The sequence below is a fragment of the Pseudorasbora parva genome, chromosome 20 (genome assembly GCF_024679245.1).
Source record: "Pseudorasbora parva isolate DD20220531a chromosome 20, ASM2467924v1, whole genome shotgun sequence".
NCBI classification, from domain to species: Eukaryota; Metazoa; Chordata; class Actinopteri; order Cypriniformes; family Gobionidae; genus Pseudorasbora; species Pseudorasbora parva.
The window spans coordinates 35,133,640-35,160,593 of record NC_090191.1 but is presented as its reverse complement, the minus strand read 5'-3'; the positions used below and the strand labels follow the sequence as shown (position 1 = coordinate 35,160,593).

The window sequence follows — 26,954 nt, the reverse complement described above, 5'->3', positions numbered from 1 at the left end:
GGCAATGTTCCCTCCACTGAAGTAATGAGTTGTACATGTGTGTTTGATGAAGAAGACTGGAAATATTGCTTGAATGTCATCCAGGAATCAGGATTGAGATCAGAGATCAACCACTATGTAGCCTGTGACTTTTGATCTCTAACATTGCACTTTTGCCCTGTTAGGTGATTGCTCCAGAAGAGATTGTGGATCCTAATGTGGACGAGCACTCAGTGATGACCTACCTGTCTCAGTTCCCCAAATCCAAACTTAAGCCTGGCGCCCCACTGCGATCTAAAACCTTGCACCCCAAGAGAGCCAAAGCCTACGGGCCAGGTGAGACTGACAGATGATGTTAACACTTCAGAATGCCAGACTGTGAGTATGAGATGCAACATTTACTGTACCTCAACCCACACCTCCTCTGTCTCTTTGAATCTGTCTGTAGGTATTGAGCCCAGAGGCAACGTTGTGTTGAGGCCAGCTGAGTTTGTGGTGGAGACTGTGGAGGCAGGACTTGGAGAAGTGTTGGTGTACATTGAGGATCCAGAGGGCCACACAGAAGAGGTCATCTTCTAACTCATCTTTCAAACTTCTTTCATTTTTAAAACAAACCAAACATCTATTTGTACACAAAGCATGTTCCTGGTTGTATCGGGCAGATTTTTGCTGTTTTATTAAACTTAAAAAAGAAAGAAAATGAATTCAATGTATTGTTTCATGCTTTTAATCAAATTTTATTTAGGAAACTAAACAAAAATGTAAAAGTAAAATAAAAATAAATTAATTTAAAAAAGCATAACTGTCACCTTTTTAAAATCTTGAAAATGTTAAAGTGTCAGCTAGTTTTAATTGTTTTATTTTTATTTTTATGAGTTGAGATCATAATTTTAAAAAATCAATCATTTATTTTAATTTTTAAAATGTTTATGCTAAATTATATAATATGATTTACACATTTCTGTTTTTTATTTTATTTATAAAGCATACTTGAACCTTACTAATGGGCCTTGAAGGAATACACAAGACCAAAAAAATCAAACAAAACTATGTTTGGACAACTAACTGTTTAATTTCTTAGTAATATGTCCTTTTTTCACAGGCTCGAGTAATTCCCAACAATGACAGGAACAGGAGCTACTCTGTGGTCTATGTTCCAAAAGTGGAGGGTCTGCATAAGGTACCAAAAAATAAGCTATCCTCAGTGGCTTTTGTTGTCATTTTCCAGTCATATTTTTATGATTTATGATTGAGTCTTGAGTCTTTGAGTCTTGATAGGAGTTGTAAGATGGGTCAAAGGGAGCTCAAACTTTGGCAGATGAACTCAATCTGAGGAATATTTCTGTCTTCCTCCAGGTTAAGGTGTTGTTTGCTGGACAGGACATTGATAGGAGCCCTTTCCTGGTAAATGTGTCTAAAGCTTTGGGAGATCCGAACAAGGTGCAGGCCCGTGGTCCAGGTTTGGAACCGGTGGGCAATGTGGCCAATAAACCCACATATTTTGACATCTACACAGCAGGTAATGTCAGGAAAATAATGTTGTTTGCTGTTTGCTCTAAAACTAAAGACTAGACAAAATCTTTCACGTATTTGTGACCCCTCAGGTGCGGGTGCAGGCGATGTCGGTGTGATCATTGTTGACTCTCAGGGCCGTAGAGACACCGTGGAGATTGTTCTGGAAAACAAGGGCGACAGTGTTTTCCGCTGCACCTACTGCCCCATTCTGGAGGGTCCTCACACTATATATGTGACATTCGCTGGCCAACAAATACCCAGAAGTCCGTTCACTGTTCACATCTCGGAGGGTGAGACTCATGTCCTCACTTCCTGACTTAATTCCTTGAAAAGATGTTGTCTTATTAGGTCCTGCAGAGTTCGTTTACAGTCACAGTCACATTATTATTTAACACCAAAGCTCTTAATGCACCAAGAAAACAACAAGTTCTTTTGTGTCTGAGCCTTTGACTTGTTGTTTTTGCTGCATTAAAAGCATTCCATGTTCTTTCTAAAATGTCTGCTGCCCCTGCTGAACAGACCAGTTTAGACCAGCTATATTTCTGATAATTTGATTAAGTTGGTTCGCCAGGAAAACTGATAAAGACATCCAAGCGAAGACCGAAAGTTACAGTAAGCAGGCCTATTCAGCTGGGGCATTATTCACCTAAAGAGCTTATTTTACCCTTCTAAAGGTGTGGTCACATTTACTGTTGCTCTGCGAAATGTTGTGGCTGAAATCCAATTTCCAATAGGGCAAAAAAGTTTCACACACAGATTTCACTCATTGTTGGTTTCTGGTGTGAGCTGCGCTGTGCTATTTACAATAGACTGGACCTTTTTTTGCCCATGAAATTTCGCTAATGTGACTGCACCTTGACTGCAGATTGTTTGATTGACAGCATGCTAATGCTGGACAGCTCCCAGAGAGATCCGCTTTCTTTGGCACCGATTAAGACCAGGTTGTTCGGTTTGATCTCCGTGCTTACTGCTCCAGGGTTGCATCACCCTCCCGATGATGACGAAACGCTTTATTGTGTTTCTTCTTTCCTTTCGCCTGTGTGTGTTGTTCTAGCTCCTCCGAGCGGCCGGCAGATTGGCTCACCGGTTCACATAATCCCTCAGTCTATACGCACGCCGCCCTCAGAAAAGGCCATGAAAGTGCCTCCCCCAACACCACCCAAACCCAGGCGACCAAGTTAGTACGGGCCACCCGGGGGGCTTGGCATATGCCTGCTCGAGCTGGGTCCCCTCCCTACTGTCTCTTTACCCGTGTCCTCCTGGGCACAACATCTCTGGCTCGTTGGCATGCGCTGGCGCTTTGCCCTCTGGGGCAGCTAAAATCAACAGGAAGCTCAGATAGAGACAGGGAGTGATGGGTTGAGTGTGTGTGTGTGTGTGTGTGTGTGTGTGTGTGTGTGTGTGTGTGTGTGTGTGTGTGTGTGTGTGTGTGTGTGTGTGTGTGTGTGAGTAAAAGTGTGAGTGTGAATAAGAATAAGAGGAGGATTAGATAAGTGTTGCAAATGCTGCTGCTGGTCTTGTTTTAACCAATGCAGAAAAAGAGCCACTATTCACTGGTGGGACCGGACGATCACTTAACAGACGCTCAGAGAATCAGGAACACTTTTGATTGGATTCTGCTAATATTTTCTGATTTAATAATTTAGAATTTAGCTAATTTAACTAAATGCTATTATTAATGAATGAATTATTTAAATAATAATAATAATAAAATAAATTAACAAAAGTAACAAATTTGTTTAAATTAGGGCTAAAGTAAATCAAAATAATGTATTATTTTGTTTAATTTTTTTTGTGTGTAAAAAAAAAAACAGCCCTGTTTTAAACTACTCACTGTAACCTGAACTGACACCTGCAATTTTAAAAGCATACTCTTAATAAAGTCAAGATGTCATCACTTGATTTGGCATCAAAGAGCCAATGGCTGAGTGACCGTCTGAGTGTATTACAATCATCTTCATCTCAAAGATCATCATCCTCATCCCATTGTCATCATCATCATCATCATGTTTGCATTTGGCCGTGTCGCTCCTTTAATACTAACTAAGAGAATGGGAATGCTTTGATTGACTTAACAACCAGAATATACAATGAAGTAACTAACTCATTAATTATTCAATTAATACTTTCCAACATTATTTTGTAGACTTTTTGTCTGCTTTTTTAATCCAGCACTGAAAGAAACAGATATTGCGAGAAAAATGTGTTTGATCAGATATGAGAAAGCACTTAGAACTTAGCTGGGCTGCTTTCAATAGACATTTTATTGCTCTAAAAGTGCTCATTAGTGGACTTAGTGTGCGTAACACCAAACCCCAACAGTAGGCAACAGATTTTAAAATAAAAAAAAATGTTTTATTTGAGCAGAATATTGTTAAAATTTGGTTATATTTTTCACAGCTGGTTCTTGTATCTAATTGCAAATATAGTGTTGAAGTCTTTTTACAAGCTCTTGAAAACACATCAGCTTGCCTGTAGTTTTCCTTTTAGTGCTCTCACTACATTCCTAATGGGGTATTTATGAGATTGCTAATTGCATTGTCATAGGCTTGTAAAGGAAACATTCTGTGGTTGTTCTTCTTTGCTGGTTTGGCTTGGTCCATATTTTTGTCCACGCATAATCTCAACTAACTTCGACAACCTCTATGTTCATGTATGTATGGGTCTTTTTTGGCCGTCTTGTACTTTTTACCAAAGAATAACCATTCTTTCCTCCTTGTAGCGAGTAACCCGAATGCTTGTCGGGCCATTGGGCGTGGCCTGCAGCCCAAGGGTGTGCGTGTGAAGGAGGTGGCCGACTTTAAGGTGTACACGAAGGGAGCAGGCAGTGGAGAACTACGTGTTCAAGTCAAAGGGCCAAGTATGCGTACAACTGTTTCGACTAACGCAACAACTTTTTTTCCTGTTTTAATCAGCTTTGTGTTGTAAAGTTTGTGAGTCTGAATGAAATTTTGTGTTTTCAGGAGGTGGCGATGAGCCTGTGAAGGTGCAAGAACTGGGAGACGGTGTGTATGAATGTGATTACTACCCCATTTTTGCTGGAAAATACATCATCACCATTACATGGGGTGGTCACGCCATTCCCCGCAGGTAAGGGCACTTATAGACCCCGTACAGTTCGATTTCTGTTACGCATTACTTCGAGAGAAAATATTGAAATCCATATTAAAAGGATTAAATAGGGTATGGAAATTACTACAGAGAGATAATGCAGATTATTATGAACAACCATCTTCTAATCAAAACGTGTGTGTTTAGCCCATTTGAGGTGATCATAAGTGAAGATGCAGGCCCTCAGAAGGTGAGGGCATGGGGTCCAGGCCTGGAGACTGGCATGGTGGGCAAATCAGCTGACTTTGTGGTCGAGGCCATTGGGACAGAGGTTGGAACTCTGGGTAAGAATCTTGTTTAACGTCACTGAGCCTCCTGAGCTGGTGTTGTTTGCAGGGATCTAGTGTTTATGGCAGTGGTTCTCAACTCTAGCCCTCAGGTCCAATTTCCTGTAGAGTTTTGCTCTAGCCCTAATCAAAAAGACTTGAACAGCCTAATCAAGGTATTCAGGATTACTAGAACATTACAGGCAGGTGAGTATGATAAAGTTTGGAACTATACATTGCAGGAAAGTGGACCGTGAGGGCCAGAGTTGAGAACCACTGGTTTATGATCTGGTGAGATGCCTGGTTAATAGTCAAAAACTCACTTCCATGAACAGGTTTCTCCATCGAAGGGCCCTCACAGGCTAAAATAGAGTGTGATGACAAGGGTGATGGATCTTGTGACGTTTTGTACTGGCCCACCGAGCCAGGTGACTATGCGGTCCATGTCATCTGTGATGATGAAGATATCAAAGACAGTCCCTTTATGGCTCACATCCTCCCTGCAGCCAATGACATCTTTCCTGAGAAGGTCTGCCCTGTGACAGTTTGACAATAATGATTGAAAATTTGTTGGGAATAATAAATGACAGCGGTACCTCTAATAACTCATATTTTTATGCAGCTTAAGTGTTACGGCCCCGGGCTGGAGCCAACTGGGTGCATCGTAAACAAACCTGCTGAGTTTACAATTGACGCCAGTGAAGCTGGAAGAGGACATCTACAGATTTACGCTCAGGTACATTTTCATACAAGTCCCAGATGCTTCATGCCTCACTACACTGGTACAAAAATATGTGTTTGTCCTCTTTTTAATTCAAGGACTCAGAAGGCTTCCCCATCAATATCCAGATCACAGATAACGGTGACAGCACATATTTCTGCGTCTACATACCTACCAAGCCAATCAAACACACTATCATCATCACCTGGGGAGAGGTCAATGTTCCCAACAGTCCGTTCAGGGTGAGATCTCACAGTCAACAGGCAGATTTCAGCCAAATTATGACATTTTTATGTTTCTGTTTTTGTCAAGAACGTCCATGAATTGGATCTACAACAAGCTCAGCCTTTCAATGAAAGTTCATGACCACATTTTTCCAGTGTTAGATTTCACACTTTCCCTTTACACGGCCATGTTAGATCATAGGTTCCATTTTGGATCGTTGCTTTACTAGAACCAGCTTTCAGTTCCTAATTTTGCAACATGGAAATATATATATATGGATCTTTCTGCATTTCTCAGGTGACCATTGGAGAAGGCAGTCACCCAGAGAATGTGAAAGTTCATGGACCAGGAGTGGAGAAAACTGGCTTGAAGGCCAACGAACCCACATACTTTACTGTGGACTGCAGTGAGGCCGGACAAGGTCCGAGCAAACATGATTGCTAACGTTATTTAAACTCATATTTGAAATTTGGAAATTGATCTTATTTCCTTCCCTATTTTTTTTATCTGTTCTGACTCCTTAGGAGATGTAAGCATTGGTATTAAGTGCGCTCCTGGTGTGGTGGGACCTGCCGAAGCAGATATTGATTTTGACATAATTAAAAATGACAATGACACATTCACAGTAAAGTATACACCCCCTGGAGCCGGACGCTACACCATCATGGTGCTTTTTGCGGATCAGGTCAGTTGATGTCAAAATTATGAAATTATTTTGTTTATTATTTGAGTTCTAAATTAATTAATGAATTCATACAAATGAATAGGAAATTCCCATCAGCCCCTTCCGTATAAAAGTCGATCCATCCCATGATGCTAATAAGGTGAAAGCAGAGGGTCCTGGGCTCAACAAGACAGGTCAGTTTCATTGTCAGTGACTGAAATCAATTAAATGAAAAAATAGTAGGTAAAAATAGCCTATCATCTGCATGTTCTGCATGACTATATCACAGGTGTGGAAGTGGGCAAGCCGACCCACTTCACGATCTATACTAAAGGAGCAGGTAAGGCCACACCTGAGGTTCTCTTCACCGCAGCGGGGAAAGGAGAAGCCGTCAGTGACTTTGAGATCATAGATAACCACGACTATTCTTTCACTGTGCGCTACACTGCATTACAGCAGGTGAGAGACTCCCAACAGTGGTTTACGTTTCATATAAATGGACACCAAGAGGTCATATCCTATTTGGTATTATAAATTGCATCTTGCTCAATCTTTTTTTTGTGTGTGATCCAGGGTAACATGAGCATATCTGTGTGCCATGGTGGTGACCCCATCCCCAAAAGCCCGTTTACCATCAGTGTTGCTCCTCCTTTGGATCTCAGCAAGGTCAAAGTTCAAGGACTTAACCACAGCAAGTCAAATCTTCAGGCTATTTATGTGTGGAATGAGATAATAGCGATGTTGATTGAACATATTTTACACATCTTTGTGCCTATGTGTTTAGAAGTGGATGTAGGGAAAGATGAGGAGTTTACCATTAATACACGTGGCGCAGGAGGTCAAGGAAAGGTGGACGTCAAGATTACCTCACCCTCTCGCCGGCCAATCCCATGCAAGGTGGAATCTGGAGCATCCAATGAGGTGCACACAGTTAAGTACATTCCGCCAGAAGAGGGGCCCTATAAAGTGGACATCAGCTATGATGGAAACCCTGTGCCGGGAAGTCCTTTCACAGTGGAGGGGGTGATGCCTCCAGATCCCTCAAAGGTAGGAGTCACAAATAGAACACAGTGATTTTTTTTTTATACGTCACCGTCCTACTGGACTATACTTTTTTATGAAGACTGCAAATCCTTTTGATTAGAAAATATGTGTTATCTAAATGATCTCATCAGTATTTTTGTGTATGTGTTCTGTTGATGGAGATGCGTTCATTGTGCGTTGACATTTCAATTCCCACAAGGATTCTTTCTCAAGTTAAAGGCTAAAAACATACTAAGGGCTGTCTGAGATGATAAAATGGCACATGATGAAGAACATGGGACATATTTTAAGAGTTACCAGAGAAGCTGGACTGTACAACGCAACCCTTACCTTACAAGTCAGAAAGACCTTCAGAGAGTTTATGAGCCACTTACCAGAGTCAGAATGATCAATCTAAACTAGTATATCAATCTTAAATATGTCTTGATCCTCTGTGCAAGGAAATGTCCTGTTTGTTGAGGTTTATTCCAGCAATGTTAGTTCCAAAGTAAACCAGCTGAATTGCATTTTATTTTTTAAATGTATTCTTTGTTTGTATGAATGCCAGTTCTCTACAGTGCTGGATTGTTCCAGTGAGCATTTTCCTTTTTCATGAGCCAGATGCTCCAGTTTGTATATCAGTTATGTCACTGAAGCCTAAAACAAACACAGAAGGCAATTTAGCCATCGTTGAAAATTATTAGAGGACGGTTGGTGTTTATTAATCTGTCAGGGAAAGGTGAACTTAAGTGTAGTGTGCCAAACAAGGTACTTCATTCACATGTGGAATAGCTGCTCCATTCTGTCACTGGGCCGAGGTTGCACTGAGGATCATTAGATAGTTATCTGTATATTACCAAAAGAGATACAGATCTCTGACCATAAATGGATATAAATGAGGAAAGCCTCTTGACTTTGAAAAATGTTGGACTGTCCTCTAGTACTGCTAAAGCACGTTGCATCGTTGAATTATTGAAAGTTTGATGCACACCCGGAGTGGCCATTACACCTTATTCATTTTTTCAAATTCCAAAGTTCCTGGATCTATTATTCTGCTTACCACATGTATAATTTATTTATATTAAAATATTATGTTTTCTGGTTAAGTTTCAGGTGAATTACTTTATTTCCTAAATGTGTTTAAACGTTTCTAAGAATTCTGTTTTGCCAACGGTAGTGCCAACAGTTTTGCGTTATTTTCACTTTAAGGTGCGAGCCTATGGCCCTGGACTGAAAGGTGGAATTGTGGGTAAGCCCGCTCCATTTGCCATCGACACCAAAGGCGCAGGTACAGGAGGTCTCGGCCTGACGGTGGAGGGCCCGTGTGAAGCAAAGATTGAGTGCCAGGACAATGGAGATGGATCTTGCTCTGTGTCATATCTTCCCACTGAGCCTGGAGAATATTCCATCAACATCCTGTTTGCTGATGCTCACATCCCTGGTTCCCCCTTCAAAGCCATGGTGCAGTCTGTCTTCGACCCCAGCAAGGTTACAGCTAGTGGGCCAGGGTTGGAAAGAGGAAAAGTCAATGAAGCAGCGTCGTTCACTGTGGACTGCTCGAAAGCTGGGGAGGCGGAGTTGACCATTGAGATTATTTCAGATTCAGGAGCGCAGGCAGAGGTTCATGTCCAGAATAACAGTGACGGAACATATTCTATCACCTACATCCCTCCTTTCCACGGGATGTACACCATCACAATTAAATACGGAGGACATGCAGTGCCTAAGTTCCCTGCAAGGGTGCAAGTGGATCCTGCTCTTGATACCAGTGGAATCAAGGTCTATGGTCCAGGAGTGGAGCCCAGAGGTAAGGAGGGCATCTAAAATTATACTTGTTTGAATGTGTAGTTACCACGGTGCTCAGCAAATTCTGCTATTTTTTCACAGGGGTACTCCGAGAGGTCACTACACACTTTGTTGTTGACACTCGGGTTCACAACAAGATTGGTGGAAACCACATCAAAGTTCGTATTGTTAACCCATCAGGTGCCAGCACTGATGCGTACATCACTGACAAAGCAGATGGCACTTACCGAGTAGAGTATACCGCATATGAGGATGGTAAGATATCCTGTAGATGGGGAAAAAAAATCATTTTATGAAGCCTGATAATTAAAATTAAAAATTAAAGTAAAATTAAATTCTGAGTTATAAGTGTCTGCACCAGTCTTCATTCATTTAACAGGCTTTGTTGGCATTTCTTTCTTCCCTGAGAATCATGGGACACATTCACACACACACAGAGCTGTCTGCTATTCTGAGCACGGCTGCTGTATTGATTGTTCTGTGTGGAGGTCAATGTTGTAAGATGGAAATTCATTCATTGTTCATTGTGTTTGGAGCAGAGCCTGCTGATGTCTTTTTCCCCATGATACCTTGATAATATTCCATCACAACTATTGATTGAGAGAAATAAACACATTCTCTCTCTATATGGCCACACATAGTCTCTTTTTTTGGTCAAAGGCAGCAGTTCTTAGGATAATGTGCAACAAGGGCTTGCAAGACCTTTAGAGGAGAAAGTACTTTTCAGCTTCATATTTAAAGATGAAAGAGTGCTGTCCTTTTTTGTGTTTGTACAGGTGTGCATATTATAGAGGTGCTATATGATGAAGTACCTGTCCCCAAGAGCCCATTTAGGGTGGTGGTGACCGAAGGTTGTGATCCCAGCCGTGTGCGTGCCTACGGTCCCGGTCTGGAAGAGGGTCTGGTCAACAAACCCAACCGCTTCACTGTGGAGACCAGGTACATATTTCTACAAACACCTGCTGTTGAACATGAACATGTACACGGGAAGGGCTAATTTGGAAAAAAACAAGTCAGTTTGAAATCCAAAAAGGTTTTACATTTCATTTTTTACTACTAAATTGTGCATGTCAAATAGTTTCTTTACCCTAAGGTGCGGTCACATATACTCCTTGGCAGTAATATCAGTAGGAAACTGCACAAAGTGAAGTTTTGTGTGAGGAAGAAAAAGTTCCACATACAGATTTCAAGTTGGTCATGAAAATTTACCATGCCACACTGACCAATATACATTTGTTTGATTATAAAGTGTCTTCTGTGTAAATTGTGCTTCATACATCGCTACGCTAATGACAATAGACAAGTAACCCTTTTTTGCCCTCGCAATTTTAATGTGACTGCTGAAATACCTTCTAAAACCTATAATCTATATATAATTTTAATTATAGGAAATTAAGCAGAATACACTATGTCAGGGTTGCTTAAATCCAGTCCTGGAGGGCCACTGTCCGGCAGAGTTAGCTCAAATCATGATTGAACTCACTTACCTGCAATTTTCTAGTAACTCTGAATACTATTAGGGTTGGAACTAAAGTCTGCAGGGCAGTGCCCCTTCAGGACTGGCTTTGAGGAACCATGCACTATATGAATAGTTTTGCTGTGACAAAATCTTGAATAGTCTGTATTTTCCCCTCTTTCAGGGGTGCTGGCACTGGTGGTCTTGGTTTGGCCATCGAGGGTCCATCAGAAGCTAAGATGTCCTGTAAAGATAACAAAGATGGCAGCTGTAGTGTGGAGTATATTCCTTTCACTCCTGGAGAATATGATGTCAACATCACTTTCGGGGGCCTGCCTATCCCAGGTATGATGTCATTTCCTTCTGTCTAATTCATTTCATGGTTTGCACATTGACATTGAATTTCAGCAGTCAGAGATGATTGAAGAAAAACTGTAACTGTATCATTTCTGTGGATGTTTAGGTAGCCCGTTCAGGGTGCCAGTGAGGGAGCTGGTGGACCCCAGTAAGGTGAAGTGTTCTGGTCCTGGTCTGGGCAGTGGAGTAAGAGCCCACGTCCCTCAAACCTTCACCGTGGACTGCAGCAAGGCTGGACTCGCCCCCCTGGAGGTGCTGCTGTACGGACCTACAGGTGAAAACAGACTGGAAAAACACACACATTGTTTGGACAAGGTCCTTGAAGTATATGTGTCCTTCATTTTAGTTTTTCGAAATTTAATTACTAGAATTACTGACATGTATGAGCTTAGCTAGTCTGAGGAAGTTGTTTATATAGATATTCATACTTAGAAGCAAGTTCTCCTTTCAGCATTTCATCTGTTGCCATTTTCAAAGCATTCTATCAATTTTAACTTTTTTAATATAACTATGGTGGCAATTGACTTGTTATTGAACTGTTAAATGTCAAGAGTTTGAATTTTATAAATAGCTTTTATCAATGTGGAGAATGTATTACATTCAGGAAATGTTTAGTATTGTACATGACCATTTAAAAGTTTCAGTAATACTTTTATTCAGCAAGGATGCATTAAATTGATCAGAAATGAGAGTAAAACATTTATAATGTGTAGTTTTTGTTAACTATTTATAATTTTCTATTAAGCAGCACAACAGTTTTCAACATCGATAATAAAAATGTGTCTTAAGCAGCAAATCAGCATATTAGAATGATTTCTGAAGGATTATGTGACACTGAAGACTGGATTAATGATGCTAATAATTCAGTTTTGGAATAAATATAAATTATAAAATAGAAAACAGTTCTTATAAATTGTAATTATATGTCACAATATTACTGTTTTTACTGTATTTTTGAGGTAAAAATCTCAAGACCTCACACTTGTGAGCGGTAGTCTATATTGAAAATGCAATTAATATTTAAATTATAAATGACTTTGTAAAAAGGCACAAACACCATAAAGGACACATTCATCAAACATGTTTCACAGTTATCTGGACTAGATGACAGGCATGCAGATATAGATCAACTGTGTTATTATTCAAGGTATGACAGAGCCGGTGAATATCACAGACAACGGGGATGGCACCCACACGGTGATCTACACTCCTTCTAAAGATGGACCTTACACTGTGTGTGTCAAGTATGCAGACCAAGAAGTGCCACGCAGGTGAACAGGCTGCTTAAAATATTAATAAAGTCTTAATATTAATGACAAGAGTAGACTGTGTAGGGTATGACCAAAATCTTAAGTGCTGCTTTAGAAATTAGAAGAGAACTTCCAAATATAGGAAGTATGTGATCATTACATATGTCTGTTCCTCTATTTCCCTCCTTTCCAGTCCATTTAAGATCAAGGTGTTGCCTGCACATGATGCCAGTAAGGTCCGTGCTAGCGGTCCAGGCCTAAACGCTTCCGGAGTGCCAGCCAGCCTGCCGGTGGAGTTCACCATTGATGCCCGCGACGCAGGGGAGGGTCTTCTCACTGTACAGATACTGGTGAGTGACTCATTCACGCATTCACTCAGGCCTCTTTTTTGACTTGTTTTAATACAGGTTTCCCTTGATGATCACATGTGCTTTAACAGCCAATGTCCTCCCCTCCGCTTTCCTCTGCCCTGACCTCTGACCCCTTCCCTGCTGTCGCTGTAGGGTCCGGATGGGTGCAGGCGAGAGGCCTCTGTGTATGTGGAGGACTGGGGTAGGAGGGTGTGGGAGAACCACATTGTAAAGGGCACCATCCCATTCCATATTCTTAGGAAAGGATGTGTAAGGCGGCCTTTCAGCCTCCTCTTGTTGTTATAACTCACTGTGTCTGGCGTCTCTCCCATCAGCCTTGGGCCCCTAAGAGCCCATGGCCTGTTCCCTTGCTACTGTACCCCCTACCCCAGTTCCCCTGCTCCTTTGGCTGCTTTTTCAAATGTTACCTAGTTTTTCCTTAGTTATTCCCTAGTTCCTTGTTCCATATTTGTTCCTTAATAATGTGAACAAATGTGAATCTATCTATCTATCTATCTATCTATCTATCTATCTATCTATCTATCTATCTATCTATCTATCTATCTATCTATCTATCTATCTATCTATCTATCTATCTATCTATCTATCTATCTATCTATCTATCTATCTATCTATCTATCTATCTATCTATCTATCTATCTATCTATCTATCTATCTATCTATCTATCTAATCTCCATGTTTCTTTTTGTGTCCTCCTGGTTCATGGATATCACATTCAATGACAATTATAAGACAGCAGTAACTTGGGAATTGTCATTTTGTGAGGATAATCCTTGTTTTTTATAATCATACTACTTTCCATGCTAAAAAGGAAGGGAGAAAACTTCACTTGAACCAAAATGGTGTTTCCAAACTGCACAGGAGCAAATGCGTCCAAAAACATTTTCATCTTGCTCAAAAATGGCGTTTTTGGATGCGAGAGTGAACCTTTCTCCCAGGCAGCCATACTTGATCATTGTGTGCCTGTCAAGGGGACCCTTAATGTCGCCCTCTAGTGGTCACTGTGGACTGACCTGTCATTAGATTTAGGCTAAACCCTACATGTGGTTTTTCACTACATGACTAACAGTTAGAGATGCTTGATATGTAATATGTATGAGTAATATTGTCTTGTTGAATATTGGCTATATATATATTCATATATTGGCCAAAAAAAATGGTATTCAAATAGGAAATATGATTTTTATATGAAGAGCCTACACTCATTTGCATGGACACACTTTAACAACTCATTCGTTTTGTAGGACCCAGAAGGAAAGCCAAAGAAAGCCAATATTCGGGATAACAGAGATGGAACGTACACCGTATCCTACGTCCCAGATATGACAGGGCGCTACACTATTACAATCAAATATGGCGGGGACGAGATTCCATATTCCCCTTACCGCATCCATGCGCTGCCCAGTGGAGATGCCAGCAAATGCCACGTGACAGGTCAGTTACAGATGCCTACTGTGGCCTTCTATAGTGATATTTTGCTGTTCATTACAGCTTTTATTAGTGTCTTGTGGTTTATTGCTTTATAAAAATGCAATCTCAGCACTTTTATTTTTAAAACCGAGCATCTTATGCACACCTTAATGATCTTGAATTCTAACAAATCTTTTTGTTTATCTGTAGTGTCAATTGGGGGACACGGACTGGGTGAGTTTCCTTTTGTGACATTTGCCAGCCTTTTATGTGGGTTCAGTTTAGGCCACTCTCTTTCATTGAGATGAATGGCAAAAAAGTGGCCCCATTTAAATGTGCCTCTTGATGTAGAAATTGTTGTCGTAATCTTTATTGTAATTGTTTTGTGGGTGTGCTATGGTCAGGCTCAGGGCTCGGACCCACCATTCAAATTGGCGAGGAGACCGTTATCACTGTGGATGCAAAGGCTGCTGGGAAGGGGAAGGTCACCTGCAAAGTGTCAACTCCAGATGGAGCAGAGCTAGACGTGGATGTGGTGGAGAATGCGGATGGAACATTTGATATCTATTATACTGCTCCAGAACCTGGGAAATACGTCATCACCATTCGCTTTGGAGGAGAACACATTCCCAACAGTCCCTTCCATGTGGTGGTGAGAACCTTCTGTAATATGTATTGAAATTATGGATATTTTGTATATGTTCGTGTACAGTATGTACAATACCATTCAAAAGTTTGGGGTTGGTAAGAATTTTGTAATGTTAAACCTTTTAGGTTATTATTATGATAGGATGCATTTGATCATGATTCTGCGATGAACAGAGAGCTTTTAAAGGGTTAGTTCACCCAAAAATGAAATTGATGTCATTAATGACTCACCCTAATGTTGTTCCACACCCGTAAGACGTCCGTTCATCTTCAGAACACAGTTTAAGATATTTTATATTTAGTACGAGAGCTTTTCTGGTTCATAAGTGAAAGTGTATGCACACTATACTGTCCATGTCCAAAGAGATAATAAAAAAACATCATCAAAGTAGTCCATATGTGACATCAGTTGGTTCATTAGAATCTCTTGAAGCATCAAAAATACATTTTGGTCCAAAAATAACAAAAACTACGACTTTTTTCAGCATTGTCTTCTCTTCCGGGTTTGTTGTCAATCTGCGTTCGCAACTGCACAGTCTCCTCAGGCTATAAACGAAGCTTGCGCGTACCAGATAACACGTCAGCAGAGTCACTGAGCAGTCACGAACACGGATTGAAAACAAGAATGGAAGAGAAGACAATGGTGAATAAAGTCAGCCAAATTTTTGTTATTTTGGGACCAAAATGTATTTTCGATGCTTCATTAGATTCTTATTAACCAACTGATGTCACATATGGACTACCTTTATGATGTTTTTATTGTCTTTCTGGACATTCTGGACAGTATAGTGTGCACACTATTTCATTGGAGGAACAGAAAAGCTCTCGGACTAAATATAAAATATCTTAAACTGTTCCGAAGATGAACGGAGGCCTTACGGGTGTGAGTCATTAATGACATCAATTTCATTTTTGGGTGAACTAACCCTTTAAGTACAGAATTTATTTGAATCTTTTGCAACAATATAAATGTCTTCACTGTCACATTTGATCAATTTGATGTGTAAAAAAAATCTTAATTTCTTTCAGAAAACAAAACAAAACATTACTGACCCCTTACCTAAACAATTCCAAAATATGGCTACAGTGCATGGTGTGTTTTTACAAAGTAATCATTCTCCCCAACAGAAACTTTTATTGTACTTCATTCATTGAGAATGAATTTAACTTAGCAATTCAATTCCAGTTTATTTGGTCGAATTGAATTAGCTGCATGCAAATGTGTGTTGTGTGAAACCCTAAACATGTGACCACCTCCTTCTCCAGGCATCTGATACCATCCCTATAATTGAGGAACCGTGTGATAAACTGCAGTTACAGCAGCCCTACGCCCCCTACAAGGGCTACACCCCTCACTGGGTACACACCACCCGTAGTCATCAGATAACATCCTAAATGCTTTCTGCTCCTCAGCCTTTATCATTTCACCCATCTTTGCTTAATTTCCCATGAGCTTTGCTGCTGGCATCTTTTTAACAAGTTATTAAAACAGCGAGTAGGCTGATCATGCATTGGTAGAGTTAATGAATCGGTTGTTGATCTCCCTTTGCAGACGGTGTTTTGCACTTATTTGGCTTTGTAGCTGCTGCTTTTTCAAATGTATTTCATCTATTGCAGCTCAACCACCTTCGGCATTAACCCTTTGCATGCACTTTCTGTTCACTGTCCTTAGTTAGCAGTGCGGTGATGCTAAAATCTCTTTCTCTTCTAGGCCACGGAGGAACCAGTCACCGCAGTGGATGCCATGGAGCCAATGCTCCGCCCGTTCAATCTTGTCATTCCATTTACTGTGCAAAAGGGGGAGATTACAGGTATTAACTCTTATTCATTTATAAAATAATAATAATTGAGTAATAACTTATTAATAAACAAGTAGATAATCATTAGAGGTGACAAACCTCCTTTGGCCTGGGCCAGTAAGCAACCCCCTGGCAACCACCCTCTTGTGAAAATGAAGTACAATTTGGCATGCTGTTTTAAAACATTTTTTATTACAGAAATAAAAGCATGTACTTAAGTGCGAACTGAATGTAATGTTTTCGGACAAGTTATTGCATGATTTTTCAAAAGAATGCCAAAACATTATTAAAACGTAATGATTAAAAGTGTGCTTTAAAGTAAAACATTTAATTTGACATTATTACAAAGTGTACTTAAGTGTGTTAAGAAAGCCTTTTATTTAATTCATATTAAATTGTCTACAACTGCAAGTAGAGTTTTATTTTTTAATAAAGTAAGTGTAGGATTTGAAGAATGTGCACATTCATTACAGTTAAGCATGAGCAATTTCACATGAGCCAACACTGTATTTGAAAAGATAGCATTTGGTCTTTTTCCAGGTGAGGTCCGAATGCCTTCTGGTAAGACTGCCCGCCCCAACATCACTGATAACAAGGACGGGACGGTGACAGTCAAATACGCCCCCACCGAGAAGGGCCTGCATGAGATGGACATCAAATATGACGGGAATCACATACCAGGTAACAAAACAATCAGATATTTGCTTTAAAAACTGAAAATTGAATAATTACGTTATAATAAATAATGTTTGTATTGATCATTTGGAAACATGAAGAGACACTTTTTTACTGTCTTCCTTACAGGAAGTCCACTGCAGTTCTATGTAGATGCCATTAACAGTGGACATGTGAATGCATACGGCCCTGGTCTGAGTCACGGCATGGTCAATAAATCTGCCACCTTCACAATCGTCACTAAGGACGCTGGAGAAGGTGATACACAAACCAAGCCTGGCTGTCTCGCATGTTTTATTCTCACATTGCCAGACTTCTGACAATAAACAGTGCTCCCTCATCTCCTCTCAGGAGGTCTGTCTTTGGCAGTGGAGGGACCCTCTAAGGCAGAGATCAGCTGTAAGGATAATAAAGATGGCACATGCACTGTGTCCTACCTGCCAACGGCCCCAGGAGACTACAACATAATCGTCAAGTTTGATGACAAGCACATTGCTGGAAGCCCCTTTACAGCCAAGATCACAGGTTGGGGTTTGTGTGTGCCCAAATATGGGTATGAGTGAGAGAGAGAGAGGATGAGCTAGAGAGGGCAAAGTTATGTCTCTCCATAATGTCTGTGAATCACCAAATTAGCTGCCGTGTGTATTTATGTGTGTGCGCATGCCTTCACACCTGGAGAATTTAACCACATCTGTAAAGTGCTTCTAAAAGTAGTAGGCAGTTTTTAGAAACAGGAAGCAGCTGTTTCCCCCTTCCTTCAGTCTCAGTCTCACTTTGCCCCTCACACAATTTCTCTGCAATGGAAATGGGGTTGCACCCGCACAATAAATGCTTATTTTAATAACTGGATCATATTTGCTAGTTATAATAAATAAATAAACAATATTTACATTTAAAATGTGGGGTCTGTAAGATTTTTTTTACAAATTAAGTCTCTTATGACTTAACTAATGCACCAAGGCTGCATTTATTTGATCCAAAATACAGTAAAAACATTAATACTGTGAAATATTTTTCAATTATAAATTAACTGTTTTGCATTTTAATAGATTTTAAAATGTAATTTATTAATGTGATGGCAAGGTTGGAATGTTTAATATTTAAACATTTCTCATTTTAATATTTTTGTGTTAACTTTGATTCTCTGATGAATAGAAATTCAAGTTTATGAGTAGGAGTACATACAATTTTTTTGCAGCAATGTCTTTACTGATGCTTTTTTATAATATTTGCATATATTTTTTATAATATGTGTTTTTTTCATTTTATACATATGTATAAAATGAAAAAAACACATATTATAAAATATATGTTTTTAACCACATCTACACACAGATGTGTGTCTATACACACACAGACACACACACACACACACACACACACACACACACACACACACACACACACACATATATATATATGTACACACATACGCATGCACACACACGCACAATTGAAAGTCACAATTGATCATGGCTCCTCACTTTATTCTCTCACATTCTCGATAAAGGTGATGACACCATGAGGACTTCTCAGCTGAACGTTGGCACAGCAACAGACGTGTCTCTGAAGATCACAGAGACGGACCTGAGCTCCCTGACTGCGAGTATCAGAGCTCCATCTGGCAACGAGGAGCCCTGCCTGCTGAAGAGACTGCCAAACCGCCACATCGGTAAGTCACACGTCAAGTCTGCTCATGACTGAGCTAATATAGCAACCTGTAAATAAGCCAGATCATATTAAGTTTAGGCAGGACATGTTGAAGGGCAATCAACCATGATTTGCAGGTAGTTTAATTGGGAAGGGCCTTCTTATTCTAGACAGCATTTAATTGGACAAATGTTTGTGTACACACCCGCAAATAAGAATAATTAATATTTAGGTCAATTTTTCAGAAACTATAACAATTTTTTTAAAGAAGAATTTAGACTATTTCCCAAAACAAGAAAACTCTGACTGATGTCAGCGATAAAACACGGAAACTTTCTGCTCTAGTGATGCCTTATGGTTTGCCTCGGAAACCTTATTTGAGACAAAGAGCTCCTTCCTGTGATTTCAAAGAGAATCAGATATCAGTTTAGAAAACTACTTAGGCTTATCGCTTTTGTTAGATATGATAGTGCTGCCGTAAAATACTCTATTAAACCTGAACAAAGGCCTCAGTCCTGTTGCTCTTTGCTTTTAAGGAATATCCTTCACTCCTAAAGAGGTGGGTGAGCACGTAGTCAGCGTGAAGAAGAATGGAAAACACGTGACCAACAGCCCATTCAAGATCATGGTGGGCCAGTCTGAGATTGGAGATGCCAGTAAAGTCAAGGTGTTTGGAAAAGGTCTGATTGAAGGACACACCTTTGAAGTGGCTGAGTTTATCGTGGACACCAGAAGTGCAGGTAAATGGTATTCTAGGATATGTGGCGCCCATTATGCACTTAATCCCAACGTACACTTCAGTTTGACGGGAGCATATTTCAAAGTATCCATTTGATAGCATAGCACTACAACGTTGTACAATCCTTGTCCATGATCTAACCTATTTCTCTCCAGAAGTTATAAGTGAAAAAAGTCTTTGTACTCGCTTAAACCAGAGTTAAACACCCTCACACAAGACTGAAGTACATTGTGATTTATAAAGGCTTGGTTCACTGAAAAGTTGAGCTACTTCTGCGCGCTGTATTAAAGCATACATAAATCCCACTTGGTCTGTACCTTAGGTTATGGAGGTCTGGGTCTGTCTATCGAGGGGCCAAGCAAAGTTGACATTAATTGTTCGGATGTGGAAGACGGAACATGCAAAGTGACCTACTGCCCAACCGAACCCGGAACATACATCATCAACATCAAATTTGCAGACCAGCACGTGCCAGGTACTGCGCAGACCTCAAACATGAGTCTTTTTGAGGTGCTTTCTGAGGTGGGTGAATCCTAAACTCTTCATGTTGTTCCACAGGAAGTCCATTTACAGTGAAGGTTCTGGGCGAGGGACGGATGAAGGAGAGTATTACCAGAAAAAGGCAGGCGCCCTCAATCGCCACGGTGGGCAGCACTTGTGACCTCAACCTCAAGATTCCAGGTGAGCAGAGATGGAATGACACACTGGGGAGGGGTGTCAAGTCTTTCCGAAATTGCATAATATCTACTAAGTACTAAATATGGTTTGATATACTTAGTTCATGACCGTTAAAAACATACGTTTTGTATAGTATGAACATGGGTGGTAAGAATGAAATTCGGATGTACTACATACACCATGTTGTCACCGTCATGAGACCTTTCACTTCCATTCGCATTTCCTTTACTGTGGCCTCATGGGATAGTAAAGTGTTCATCAGCACTTCACAAGCAGAAGTAGTTGGTCATCCAGGTACTTTTTGTTTGCTGTTCCGTGAATTTGATGCCTCACACCTACGCTCTGTTTTACGCCTGCTATATAGTTGTGAAGCAGGCATATTCGGACGGAGGGTTTGTCTCTTTTTCCACCTGTTTCTCATTGACTCCCACTGTAATGTGTCACTTCCTGTTTCTTGAATAAGAGCGGTTCCGTATGAAATCAAAGCGGTTTTGATTAAAAGAAAGAATACGGAATTAGTTTTCATTCTACTCTGAAGCTTGCATTTCCCGTTTCCCTTATCTCATTGCTTCCTTCCTTCTCCTCTTTCCTTTTTCCTCTGTCTTCCGGGTTCCTCCTCTCTAGGGAACTGGTTTCAGATGGTGTCGGCCCAAGAGCGTCTCACCCGTACCTTCACCCGCAGCAGCCACACGTACACACGCACCGAACGCACCGAGATCAGCAAGACGCGTGCGGGCGAGACCAAGCGGGAAGTGCGGGTGGAAGAGAGCACCCAGGTGGGGGGCGACCCCTTCAGGAATGTATTCGGTGGATTTCTGGGTAGAGAGAGCCTGGGACCCTTCAACAGCGGCCAGGGCCGTCAACCAGAGGGTGTGTGCTTGAGTTTGTGTGCGTTGATCGCTGGGTTATTGAGGTTTATTTCAGCTTTAAAATGAAAATTGAGAAAACTATCCCTTTAAGTCTTTCTCTTACGAGTTTCTTTTTGTGTTATTGTGTGTGTGCGATGATGTCATGGCGTGTGTGTTTATGGGATTTTTTGAGCGGGAGTGAGCGCACTCTTTCCACTGCAGACATTTATGACAGGAGAACCGAGCTGGAAAATCTGAGCAGCCGTCAGCTCTGTGGCCAGCTCAGCCAAAACATCTTCTTTTATAGAAGAAATGCCTGAATTTTTACGTGAAATGTCTCATGTGTGTGCCTGTCTCTTTTGTTTTCTCTCTCCCTCTCTTTCTCACGCTCTCAACGCCGTCCCTCTTTCTCTCTCAGGTGAATCAGGCACACAGGAGATGACCGCACAGGTGACGAGTCCCAGCGGCAGCACGGATGACGCTGAGATCGTAGAAGGAGAGGACAGCACATATAGTGTGCGTTTTGTGCCTCAGGAGATGGGCCCCCACACCGTCAATGTCAAATACAGGGGCCAGCATGTCCCTGGAAGCCCCTTCCAGTTCACCGTGGGGCCCCTGGGAGAGGGAGGGGCCCATAAGGTTCGGGCGGGGGGCACTGGACTGGACAGGGGTGTAGCTGGAGTTCCAGGTAAGAGACAGGAAGCAGAATTAGTATTAATATTGTTAACTACAACTATTAGAAATTGAAATTGAAATAATGCTGAAATAAAATTAAATGCAGAGTTAGGGTTATATAATATTAGATAAACAATTTACAAATTAAAGGCTTTTTGCCTCGGCAACTAACTGAAATATTTAAAGTACTAAAACTGAAATAGCATTATAAAAATAATAAAAATGACAAAAGCACAAAATAAAACTGAAGCTAAAATGAAAATGTTTTCAATCAAAAAAAATATTGACAAAATTAACAAAACCTTATTCAAAATATATTTATACATACTATAATTTATATACTTATATACTAAGTATTACTAAAATATTCTCATCTGGGATAGTGCTGACAATACTTTACCCTACTGAGGTCTGCCAGATGATGTGTGATTTTTATAATTGTATTTATTTATTTCCATTAGCAGAATTCTTTTTCTGTGTGATTTTTAGCTGAGTTCAGCATCTGGACTCGTGAGGCCGGTGCTGGCGGTTTGTCCATAGCTGTTGAGGGGCCCAGCAAAGCAGAGATTTCCTTTGAGGACAGGAAGGACGGTTCCTGTGGCGTGGCCTACGTAGTACAGGAGCCTGGTAAGTGCTAATGCTAATTTTCAATCACACAGATGTGTTTTACAATGCCGCTCATTTTTTCATTTGATTTATTTCTCTCATTTCAGGCGACTATGAGGTGTCTATCAAATTTAATGACGAACATATCCCAGACAGCCCTTTCGTTGTTCCCATTGCATCACTGTCAGACGACGCCCGACTACTTACCATCACCAGCCTGCAGGTGAGTGATTCCAAATCAAACACGCTCACGCGCCGAGTTATGTGGAGAGGGCTCGTTATTCTCCATAGCAGCGGGATGGGTGAGATTCAGGGACCCTTGAGAGCGGATGGCAGCTCCTTTATCAACACACTCTTTGAGAGACTGTAGGAGCACTTGATGAAGAGCACAGAACAGCTTATCATGAGACAAGACAAGTGTACTTGCGGTTCCCTTCACGATGAGGGAAGGAGTTTCATAGGAAAGACAAAAGAGCATGGCAAATCATTTTTTATGTTGGCCATTGTAAATATGTGCTTGCTGAGAAAGGCATCTTTACATACTCGGCTTTAATATTCTGAAGATTCGATGATATTGTAAAATTGTTCAGATACTAAGTCCGTCTGGTTCTCTCTCAGCAGGAGATGGGTCTGAAGGTGAATCAGGAGGCCTCGTTTGCTGTGCAGCTGAACGGAGCGAGAGGGGCGATTGATGCTAAGGTGCACACACCGTCTGGAGCAGTGGAGGAGTGTTACATCACTGAGCTAGACAATGGTGAGCAAACGGGCACATACTCACACATAGAGAAAGTCAGGGGATCTTTAAATAATTATATGATTATATATGTATTATTATTTTATTAAAAAATATAATATAATTTTCTTTTATTATTGGTGTATTATTATTTTTAATATAGTATAGTATTTTATACTTTTATAACTTTATTTTATATTATAATATATATTTCAACAATATATATAACAATATATATATATATATATATATATATATATATATATATATATATATATATATATATATATATATATATATATATATATATACATACATATATATATATATATATATATATATATATATATATATATATATACATATATATATATATATATATATATATATATATATATATATATATATATATATATATATATATATATATATATATATATATATATAGTAGTAGACGATTTTATTATATAATTTCATTATTTTGCTTAATATATTATTATTATTTACATTAATTATATATAAACATTTATGTATTAATAAAGTAACATAATATTTTGTTATTTTGTATTATTATATATGTATATTTTTTGTTATATATGTTATTTTATTATTATTATATTATCTGAATATACGGTATGTAAACTTTTTTTATACTAAACACACATTTTATTATATTTTTTGTTGTTGTATATTTTTCATATTTGTCTTGTTTATTTTCATTACTATGTTATATAAATATGTTATACGTTTTTAATATACCTTTTATTTGGTGTATTTATTAATTCTACAACAAGATCAACAATATTGATAATAATAATACATTTTAATCATTACTTGTTCCCATACCCAAAGCGCTATGATAAAAGGAAATTGAGGTAAAACAGAGAAATACAGACATAATACAATATAAGGAATAATAAATTATGCACCATACAAAAGACACACTAGAACTGATGTTAGTTTAGAGTGTATGGATAGAGATTGCATTTGAAATGATTCAACACCCGTTTGTGCAGATAAACACGCCATTCGGTTCATTCCACGGGAGAACGGCGTCCACTCCATTGATGTCCGTTTTAACGGGAGTCACATCCCAGGCAGTCCCTTCAAGATCCGTGTAGGAGAACCCTGCCAGGCGGGGGATCCAGGAATGGTGACTGCTTTTGGGCCTGGACTGGAGGGGGGAACTACAGGTATGACACCAACCAACCAAGCAGCCAATCACGAGTGTCAAGACACAAACACACATACGTTTACTCAATACATCTTGTCCTTCACAGGCGTACCCTCAGATTTCATTGTAAACACGTGTAACGCCGGGTCAGGAGCTCTGTCGGTTACCATTGACGGCCCATCCAAAGTGAAGATGGATTGTCAGGAGTGTCCAGAAGGATACAAGGTCACCTACACACCCATGGCTCCCGGCAGCTACCTCATCTCCATTAAATATGGAGGACCGCAGCATATCGTGGGCAGCCCCTTCAAAGCCAAAGTCTCCGGTGAGACATCACACACTACAACGTAGTAGATGAATGTAGCGTACATGCTTTTTTTTGCTCTTCACATATAGGATTAACACAGAGTTACTCAGGAAAGGTCTGTCGGGTAGTCGGCACCTTTTTATGCTCCTTGAAGTCAACACCTGACACATTCAGTTTTTACAGTGACTGTGTCAAAGTTTACTGTACAAGACCTTACTGTAAAGTGTTACCAATATTTAATGTACTGTTTGGAAAAACCTTCATATTAAAGTTTGAATTGCTAGTGTGCAATTTATTGATGTCTGTTATATATTATATTATATTATATTATATTATATTATATTATATTATATTATATTATATTATATTATATTATATTATATATCCATGGACAGAATATTACAGAGTACAAAATATACAATCAAGGATTATTAAGATAAAAATATAATAAAAATAAAAAACCCATAACATGAAAAAACAGCATTGTTTTTCCTTAAATATTAAATATATAAAAATGGCTCTCATAGCACCTTGTTAAGCCTGGGAAAAATACATTAATATGACTAAAAAAATATAATTGAAAGCTGAAAAGGTTTCCAGCACTCATGTTGAAATAGGAAAGTCAGGATTAGAGAGGACAGGATTATTGTGCAATATGATATGGAGTTGATTTGAAACCACACAATCTTATGACAGCTATGAAAATATGTAAAAATGTAACATATTTTCATTTGAGATGGTAAGGATTTGAAGGTAAAACTATCAAAAGGAACAGCAACTCCTCTTTCGTGAAGCAAATCAATAAAAAGAAATTCACTCGTCCAGGTGCACGTCTGTCCGGTGGACACTCCCTACACGAAACGTCATCGGTCCTGGTGGAAACGGTGACGAAATCATCCTCGGTGGCCGGATCTTTCTCTACTCTGCCAAAGTTCTCGTCCGATGCCAGTAAGGTGGTCTCCAGGGGGGCCGGACTCTCCAAAGCCTTCATTGGCCAGAAGAACACCTTCACGGTGGACTGCAGTAAAGCAGGTACTTCACGTTTTCATGCATGCGTTCGCACATAATGCACATATACAGATGACTAAACCGCTTTTATTTTCTCATTATCAGGGACAAACATGTTAATGGTAGGAGTGCACGGGCCAAAGACTCCCTGCGAGGAAGTGTACGTCAAACACATGGGCAACAGAATGTACAATGTCACATACACAGTGAAGGAGAAAGGAGACTACATCCTTATAGTCAAATGGGGCGAAGAAATGGTGCCCGGAAGCCCTTTCCACGTCACAGTGCCTTAAAAGACTGTCTTTAGATCCTCACCACTATGCAAAGACTCTACTGATCGTCCTGGGAAAGAGACGGGACTCACCGACAATGCCTTTTCATGACATATTAACTCATTGTGTTTCACAAATAATCAAGAAAACGTTGTCGACTTCTATATCTGCATACGCATTATCCAAAGTTCATTAAGTGTTCATTTCACACTCGGTTACTGTAACTGTTTTTTTGTATTATGTTATTTTAGATGTTGTGAGACTAGAGAATGTTTGAAGCAGAAGTGAATGATAAAATGGTTTTCAACTGCCCAGCAGTTGCTATTTTGAAGATGCTACATGCTAAATCACGTCCACCTTCCAGTCAAGTTACTGTCCGGACCATTTACAGACGTAATTTAACAGCTGAGTTATTTAATCTTTTTTATTTTTATTTTATCTAATGCTAAATCTGGTCTTATTTTTATGATGGAATAACATCATTTAGTCTCTGAGTCTGGAGCAGGTTTGCAGCCGGTCCTGATAGAGGGCTTAGTTTGAGCAGCCTGATATTTTAGTCCTAGTGGATTAGGTTTAGACTCACACTGGGTCTGAACTGGTCCCGGGTGGCCCAGCACCCCTGCAGACTGGGTTGTGTGATTGGTTAGATGAGATTTTTTTTTTTTTTTTTACCAAACGGTGTAGCAAAAACCGTTCAGCATGTGAATGTTTGAAATCCCACAGTTTTTACAGTGACTATATTAAAGAGCAACATTTTATAGTGATTTTATAATTATGAATTTAAAATAGAATTGTATGGAGAAACACTAATTGTTTGATATTTTATTCTACTGTTTGGTAAATCTGTGCTGGCATATTAAAATTTTAATTGATAATGTGCTGTTCATTGATGTCCATCTGTCTATTCTATTCTATTCTATTCTATTCTATTCTATTCTATTCTATTCTATTCTATTCTATTCTATTCTATTTATTATATTATGTTAT

General features: G+C 39.7%; 1 protein-coding gene across 2 annotated transcripts in view; it reads left to right on the top strand.

Moving 5' to 3' along the window:
- The window catches only part of flncb (filamin C, gamma b (actin binding protein 280)), a 67,420-nt gene extending 40,569 nt beyond the window's left edge, over positions 1–26,851 (top strand). The window contains exons 4-48 of one of the 2 annotated variants that reach the window (XM_067428726.1): positions 165–315; positions 428–546; positions 1,082–1,159; positions 1,336–1,498; positions 1,584–1,784; positions 4,217–4,354; positions 4,458–4,584; positions 4,753–4,889; positions 5,207–5,400; positions 5,494–5,607; positions 5,691–5,834; positions 6,115–6,238; positions 6,342–6,502; positions 6,585–6,675; positions 6,771–6,940; positions 7,055–7,172; positions 7,266–7,528; positions 8,714–9,311; positions 9,392–9,565; positions 10,087–10,249; positions 10,951–11,111; positions 11,230–11,397; positions 12,271–12,394; positions 12,567–12,723; positions 13,990–14,179; positions 14,366–14,389; positions 14,560–14,807; positions 16,070–16,162; positions 16,515–16,614; positions 17,143–17,283; positions 17,407–17,535; positions 17,629–17,802; positions 18,788–18,949; positions 19,464–19,667; positions 19,989–20,141; positions 20,225–20,347; positions 20,969–21,214; positions 21,611–21,880; positions 22,357–22,494; positions 22,581–22,696; positions 23,095–23,227; positions 24,223–24,399; positions 24,487–24,705; positions 25,513–25,719; positions 25,801–26,851. In XM_067428726.1, the coding sequence (XP_067284827.1) occupies positions 165–315; positions 428–546; positions 1,082–1,159; positions 1,336–1,498; positions 1,584–1,784; positions 4,217–4,354; positions 4,458–4,584; positions 4,753–4,889; positions 5,207–5,400; positions 5,494–5,607; positions 5,691–5,834; positions 6,115–6,238; positions 6,342–6,502; positions 6,585–6,675; positions 6,771–6,940; positions 7,055–7,172; positions 7,266–7,528; positions 8,714–9,311; positions 9,392–9,565; positions 10,087–10,249; positions 10,951–11,111; positions 11,230–11,397; positions 12,271–12,394; positions 12,567–12,723; positions 13,990–14,179; positions 14,366–14,389; positions 14,560–14,807; positions 16,070–16,162; positions 16,515–16,614; positions 17,143–17,283; positions 17,407–17,535; positions 17,629–17,802; positions 18,788–18,949; positions 19,464–19,667; positions 19,989–20,141; positions 20,225–20,347; positions 20,969–21,214; positions 21,611–21,880; positions 22,357–22,494; positions 22,581–22,696; positions 23,095–23,227; positions 24,223–24,399; positions 24,487–24,705; positions 25,513–25,719; positions 25,801–25,988 (7,473 nt within the window). In that variant the 3' untranslated portion in view covers positions 25,989–26,851. The remainder of the gene's footprint in view (positions 1–164; positions 316–427; positions 547–1,081; positions 1,160–1,335; positions 1,499–1,583; positions 1,785–4,216; positions 4,355–4,457; positions 4,585–4,752; positions 4,890–5,206; positions 5,401–5,493; positions 5,608–5,690; positions 5,835–6,114; positions 6,239–6,341; positions 6,503–6,584; positions 6,676–6,770; positions 6,941–7,054; positions 7,173–7,265; positions 7,529–8,713; positions 9,312–9,391; positions 9,566–10,086; positions 10,250–10,950; positions 11,112–11,229; positions 11,398–12,270; positions 12,395–12,566; positions 12,724–13,989; positions 14,180–14,365; positions 14,390–14,559; positions 14,808–16,069; positions 16,163–16,514; positions 16,615–17,142; positions 17,284–17,406; positions 17,536–17,628; positions 17,803–18,787; positions 18,950–19,463; positions 19,668–19,988; positions 20,142–20,224; positions 20,348–20,968; positions 21,215–21,610; positions 21,881–22,356; positions 22,495–22,580; positions 22,697–23,094; positions 23,228–24,222; positions 24,400–24,486; positions 24,706–25,512; positions 25,720–25,800) is intronic. The other variant, XM_067428727.1, reaches the window with a different exon arrangement.
- Positions 26,852–26,954: the final 103 nt, after the last annotated feature.